Genomic DNA, 7,273 nt, shown 5'->3' with positions numbered 1-7,273 from the left:
AAAATGAACAAAGTTATTAATTTCTTTGTAACTTTCATTAGGATATCAAAGATGGAAGTTATACAATATTTTTACTACTCTGCAGTGAAGTTTATGTTCTGTAATTAAGCTATATTCATAGGTGAAAACAAAATAATGTGTCTTGATATCCGATATATGAGGATATTTGTTTGAGGCTACAAGTAAATGAAGACGTTTTGGGGTCAGGTTAAATTAAAATCTCCTCGTAAAGATGGTGGAATTCTTGTTTCTCTGGGCTACAAAATTCGTCCACTTCATTGGAAATGAGGATATTTTCAGACAAAGAGGAATTTATTTTCTTCAAAAAGAGATCCTCTGTAAAAGGTGCAATGCCACAAACAGCAGCAGTCGTTTCCCCACTGTAGTATGTAACACCGCGTTGACCAACAGCAGTCGTTTCCTCACTGTAGTGTGTAACACCGCGTTAACCAACAGCAGTCGTTTCCCCACTGTAGTGTGTAACACCGCGTTAACCAACAGCAATCGTTTCCCCACTGTAGTGTGTAACACTGCGTTAACCAACAGCAGTCGTTTCCCCACTGTAGTGTGTAACACCGCGTTAACCAACAGCAGTCGTTTCCTCACTGTAGTGTGTAACACCGCGTTAACCAACGGCCACTTACATACAAAGTTAAGAAAAAGGACGCGAGGAAGTTTCGGTCAAGAAAAACAAATTCTAATATAAGGAAATGTTAATACTTTATTCCACCGCTGCCAATATAAATATAATGAGATATAGTATATTTAATTAGGAAATGATATCGTGAAAGGAACCCTGTATCTACGTTCAGTACTCTTCCCCTATTCATTATTCTGGGCCTCTCTCTTTATATATATATATATATAACAGAAACTATAAATAGGTGCTTATTGACGTTCAACATTTTACAAAACCTATTCGAGTTTCATATTTTTGTTATCATACGCTGTCTTTGCACTAATCAAATTCTGCTATTCAATACAATGAATTCAACCCTTTTATCCCCTCTTTATGAATATTGTAAAGTATTTCAGTAGTTACAAAAGGTGAAAATATACCCAATAACATATTTCAAAATATAACAGCGTGTTCGTACATTCTTATTTTGTACGTTAATCCATATTCCATTTGATTAATACTACAGAAACACTGACCTAACCGCTTGATCTTCTTCAGAACCTTCATGTCGTCCAGATGCTGTCCTATGAGAAGTTCCACTTACTAGTGTGTGTATCGCTTTCGTTTGAAGGGTTAAGAAACCCAACCCAGTCTTCAGGGATGCTGGGGTTTCGTCCGAATCACTCGACCTTCCTTCCGTGGGTGGGAGGACTAACTTAGTTACGCACCTTGGCCCCAAGCTCTTTCTTCGTGGACGTTATGCATTCATTGTTCATGTCGGTATATTTCACAGATGCCCAGAGAAAGTCTTGGCTGGAGGAAAGGACGGAAACGGCGACAGAACCCCACCCGACAGGCCTCGTGATTCAATTCATCAGCAGGGCACACGCCGGACGTTCAAGAATAGGGTGCAGGGAGGGACTTTCTCTCCTCCGTCGCACTTGACGGCATCAGATGCCGCCCCTCATTGCGCACACTCCTCTTCTGTATGCTGATGCTCTACTTAGATGGATGGGTATGATTTTGCAATGCTTCCTATGCTACAGGGATGCGCGCGCGAACTTAGGTGTATATAGGCTTAAAGGACAGCCACGAGCGACTCACGACGATTAAAAAGCAGAAACGGCGCAGATTTCACAAACGTGATCCGTACGTACGATATGCGGTAAATAATGTGGACGTATGCAATAAATGTTGGGTGGAAGACAAAAGAAAAAACTGTTTTCAAGAATTACTAGCGGAAGTTCTCACACTAACGGGAGGGGGTTCGAAAACGCCTGTGTAACAGAGCTTAGCAACGTCGTCCCTACGACTGTCAATGGAGACGCATCGAGCTGTGGTTCCCTTGTACTAGACACCTGGTGGACGGTTCCACTAACCGTGAAGGGATAATGTCACAGAGACTCATAATAAGTATTTGGAAATATCTGTGCAAATGTGTACAGAAAAGAAAAAAAACAGCAACAAAAGACATCAACAGTAGAATTATTTGTGAAGTATTAAATTGTTTATTTGGTGTTTATATTATTGATATATAAATATGTTACGTGCATAATTTAGCCATAAAAACCTTGTGATAAAACCACTATCGCCAGTGGGGTGAAATTTTCGAATTCCGTAAGTATAAATTGTTAAGTTTTCCATCTAAGTTTAGTATTCACGTTTGCTCCACATATCAGAGGGGTGAAATGAAAAACATAAAACCTCACAATCAGTAACAAAACCAAAACCTAACAAAAAACTGCAGTTTCGAGCAACGTCAGCTCACATTAGCCCAGCCTGATCGATGATAGATATTGCCTAGTGAAGGAAATGGTCTAATATAATTTTGAGATAGGCGCATATATCTTTAAACCATTCCTTTCATCACGAAAACATTTTAACGGTGTGGGTGTATGTGCATATCTCAAAATTACACAAACCATATCCTTTACAGTCATATAAGAACACAATCTTTATCATCGATCCCAGCTCAGCTGAGCTGATGTGAGCTTGACATTTAACTTGCGGTTCGTAACTCCAGTTTTCTGTTTAGATTTTGTTAAATATTGTGATCTTGTACGTTTTCTTTCACAGTTTCCCAAATACACAATATGCACGGATAGACTTGAACTTCATACGTTGCTAATCAGAACTAAAAATAATTACATACTGCTTATTAAAAAAACAAAACAGTCTCAATTATCGAAAAAAAAAAATTCGGCAACAACCATGCAGGACAAGTAACACTTTGATTCATGACATCAAGGGATTCAATTCCCATGACTTAAAGACACACACACACATACAGAAGCAGCATTTATCACGTATAACATTATATAGGAATAAAATAGTTTACATAACATATGTAGAAAATTCAACTTAAAGATTTTGTTGTTTGTTATTAAACACAAAGCTACACAAAAGGGATATTTGTGCTTTGCCCACCACGGGTATCGAAACCCGGTTTTTAGTGGTATAAAATATTAGACACTCATAACCATATTTTTCATATATATATATTTATTTATTTTATAACTTGTGTATTATTTTGAACTAAGCCTACATGGAATCGAACATGGCTTGTCGCGCCTATAGTTCAATAGTAAACGGGTTTGTTTATAAAACAAACGTAGTTTGATGACGATGTACTCATTTTGAGAAAATAGTTTGGAGACGGCTTGAATGGGTAATGATGGAAACTTTATTACAAGTAACAAATGTACAGCGTTTCAACAAGCTTTTGTCATCATCAACAAACAAACAGCCTAATACGATTAACATTATATACTGCACTTTAGGAAAGTAGTTTTTTATCAGCCTTGTTAGCAAAAAACTATCTCGCATCTACGTGTCATAGGCCTAGAATCACATGAACTCGATACCTGGCAAGTGCCTTGCCACAGGATATTATAAGACGACGTGAAACAACGGAAAATAAAGGAATTTATGATATGATGTACTTCCTCGGGGTCCCCGAAAGTTTTCTGTTTCAAGAGTAAATAAAACCAAAATTAAGAGTAAGAAATATTTGTATTTTTTGCTTTTGAAGTTCATATGTCATGCTGTGTGTGCTGTAGCCTACAGAGTGCATAATTATTCTTATGATTCTTGGTAAGCCCTTGTTTTACTGACGCTATGATACTACAAATTGCAACGTTAAATGTTCCTTATGTGATGTCATTTTAGTGTTTACTGACTGACAGACAACCGTATAGAGATGCGAGTGGTTAAAACAGGTGACCCCCTTTTTGGGGTAACAAAGGGTGTGCAGGTGTTAAATTTTTCAGTTACTTTCTGTAATTATACACTTATGTAAATTGAAATATGGTATGGTGGTTAGGGATGAGATAGCGAAGATGAAAGTAAGTATTCAAAATTTTGTACTTCACTCAGAACGGGATAAACCTGCTGGTGATAATACATACCATTTCATACCCATACTGTGTCCAATGCGGTATAACCATACATCTGAGATCCTCTATTCAATCAGTACTGGCAATTAAGAACTACGGTCGCGACACGTAGCGGTTATCACCACAAGAACATATACACTAAAATGCTGCTGTATAACATTATAATGCCCATAATAAAAAGAGCTATACATCCACAATGGAAAATACACTGTTCACGATACGGCTGGCACTAAACCTTACTTAGCCATAATGTAATTAATGATAATGAAAAATAAAATGAGGGCGGAGAATGTGCTGTTAGGTAAAGAAAAAAACACAAACTAAATACTATTAATTACGTTAAAAACCAACTTTCAGTAAAGTTGTTTAAACATTTATATGTTTTCAATTATAAAATATTTTTTTCACTACAATTACAATAACTTTTTAGTGCACTACCTGCCCAAAGTCGATAGTACTGTTTAAACACTTTGTGAATGTTAAATTATGTATGGAAAGTATTAGCCCTGATGATGATAATCACTATGTTTTATATCTCACATTGTTTGTTAGTAAGTTCACAGCTATATAATGGCTATCTGTACTGTGCCCACCACATGCATCGAAACCCAATTTTTAGCGTGATTACTCCTAAGACTTACTGCTAAGCCACCTGTGAGGAGGGCAGTGTCACAGCAAAAGATTTCTTATAATGCCAATATTTGTGCATTTATTTTAGCTGAATTATAGCGTTATAAACTTTCTAGTTTACCGTTATGTCAATGGAAGACATGTTCCATTTTAATTTTAATTTGTTAAAACATCTATATTTGCGCTTAAACGTTATTTCATTCAGTACTAATCTTTTAATTTTTCACAGCAACACTTTTATCCCCTAACATAAATGCAGCAACAACACTAACGGTTAAGAACCTTCTAAATAAATTACATGCCTTAATAATCTGTTATTTTGTTTTAGGACTATATTTACACTATTTGTGTTCTTCGTGCTTTATCAGACTTTCTATAGCGACACCTGTTCCAACATTAGATAAAGAAAATAAGCAGAAACTTACTTTCATTAGTTTTACAAGTAGAAAGTAAACAGTACTTTTTTTGTAGTTTAACACTTCACAAAGATCTGGGCTCGCGTTACCGAACCAAGTTTAACACAAAGATTTAGTTTTTAACATCATACGTTAAGCCTACTGACTAAGCAAACTTGCGTCAGCAAACTTAAACTCTGTGAAATATTACAGAATAACTTCTGAATAGCTAGCGTTGCTCAGCGGAAGATGAGGATTAAATTTACCATGTCACGTGCAAAGACTGGTGACTTGTTATAAGAACGCTACATGTCCTCTACTTTTTGTCGGAGACGCCTAGTGGTAGAACCGAGTTTTACGCTTTACTGATTTGTTTATGAATTTTATGTTTGTAGGGAAAAACCATCAAAAAGTTTGAAGTGACTTTACCTATAAGTTGAACAAGTTTGTTTCTTAACATGAAATAAAAGCTTCTCATCGACGTTACCAGCGACAGAATGCTCTTGTTGAAAAGTCTGTCAAGTGTCCTTTGATGATGAGGAGGTCAATCATTCTTCATTAGTACTTTATACAAAGGTCTTGTTTTAAAAAACAAACTTAGTTGTTGGCCAGATGAAAGACTTGAATAAAGTTACACTTCAATAATTCACGAACAAAACTTCTAAAATTCGCATACAACCCAATGTAGGTCTTATAAGAACATTCAACATAAAATCCAATTTGACTATCTTAAATGCAAAATAGGGAACCATTTCTCTTTACTGTAGTAAACTGTGTGTTGAAGTGTTGTTTAAGACATTTATAAAAATAATTAGCTTGGTTGTGACTATTTCTACCGAATAAAGCCTACGTATTTATGAATCTCTTGAAATGATGACGACGTGCTCGACTATCAATATGCAGGATATTTAACGAAGTAAAACTAGAGTTAAAAACACCTTAGAATGAAATGTTTGCTAGACGACTTCGGCCTTTGAACCATTATCTCTAGAAGGATGAAGAAACAGTTCGTCATAGTTCGTAACAAAGGCGATATGTGCACCTCTCAGACACCTCGAGGACTCAAAACAAAATGTTGACTCGTGCAAACAGCTCGCGATCCCACCGTTTGAGAAACACTGCTTTAATCTAGTACTGCTAAATTAGGGGCGACTACCACAATTAGCCCTCGTATAGCTTTGCACGAAATTCAAACCTAACCAATCTACATTCAAATATTTAAACCTTGTTCTTACAACAACCCAACTACTAATGTTGGGTACCCTGCCCATACACCTTCATGAATACCGATTCAGGGAACCCTGACTTAACACTGAGGCTGAAAATAGTAAAACAAAAATACTTTCATCTTACCAAATTCAATTTGACAAGATCCCACTTCTGTTCTATAAACTAATAAAGGTAATGCTGCAAACACGAACCTGAACGTTGCTACATACAAACCTTTGGTGGTTCCATTTTGATTTTAGTTTACACCCCTCCTCTTTTTTATTTTTATTTTGTAGAATCCTAATAGTTATTTTATTTTTCAATTGAACCGTCATCTATGACGTTGTTGTTGTTTTCATCTACACATTTGTCCCATACCCTCTGGTTGTCCACCCAGCAAGTACCCCTGTAACATGTTTTGTAGCCATCCTCGAATATATTTACATTTTTCACCATCTTAACCAAGAAACTGCTGTTTACCTCAAACAAATAATGCCTTTTTCTTCACTTGCACGGGAGTTGATGAAGGCCATTCCACTGAAATATATATATATATGTAAGTAGAAAAATGTGAAGGTGATAAAAAAAAAGAAAATAAATTTACTTGGCGACGTTTCGAGCAAATGTTCTTTTTCAAGCCAGAAACAAGCCTTGTGAGGTAATGTAGCGCGTTCGTTTCTTCTTCTGCTATAAATCAATCTTTGTATTGACGAATGTAACATGTATGAGCCTCTAGCTATTGATGTATTTTTTTCAAACGTTTAAAATATTTATTTCCACATTTCATCTAGATTCAATTACCACGCGCTGTCTCACTATACCTTATATTTCAACCATTCTCCTACGTTTTCAACAGAAATCGTGTCTCAATTACCACGCGCTGTCTCACTATACGTTATATTTCAACCATTCTCTTACGTTTTCAACAGAAATCGTGTTTCAATTTACCACGCGCTGTCTACAACTTATTACCTTAACATTTCAACCATTCTCCTACGTTTTCAACAGAAAGTCGTAGTTTCAAT

At 36.2% G+C, this 7,273-nt stretch overlaps 1 protein-coding gene across 3 annotated transcripts in view; it reads right to left on the bottom strand.

The window, feature by feature from the left end:
* Positions 1-7,273, bottom strand: part of LOC106465520 (protein neuralized-like) — a 61,863-nt gene that overhangs the window by 22,493 nt on the left and 32,097 nt on the right. The window contains exon 1 of one of the 3 annotated variants that reach the window (XM_022393432.1): positions 1,156-1,931. The exons of the other annotated variants lie outside the window; for them this stretch is intronic. Within the exon in view, the coding sequence (XP_022249140.1) occupies positions 1,156-1,186 (31 nt within the window). The 5' untranslated portion in view covers positions 1,187-1,931. Of the gene's footprint in view, positions 1-1,155; positions 1,932-7,273 lie in introns of those variants that run through there. 3 annotated transcript variants of the gene reach the window in all.

Source organism: Limulus polyphemus, unplaced genomic scaffold (assembly GCF_000517525.1).
Source record: "Limulus polyphemus unplaced genomic scaffold, Limulus_polyphemus-2.1.2 Scaffold1970, whole genome shotgun sequence".
NCBI lineage: Eukaryota > Metazoa > Arthropoda > Merostomata > Xiphosura > Limulidae > Limulus > Limulus polyphemus.
This window is presented reverse-complemented; position numbering and strand designations above follow the sequence as displayed.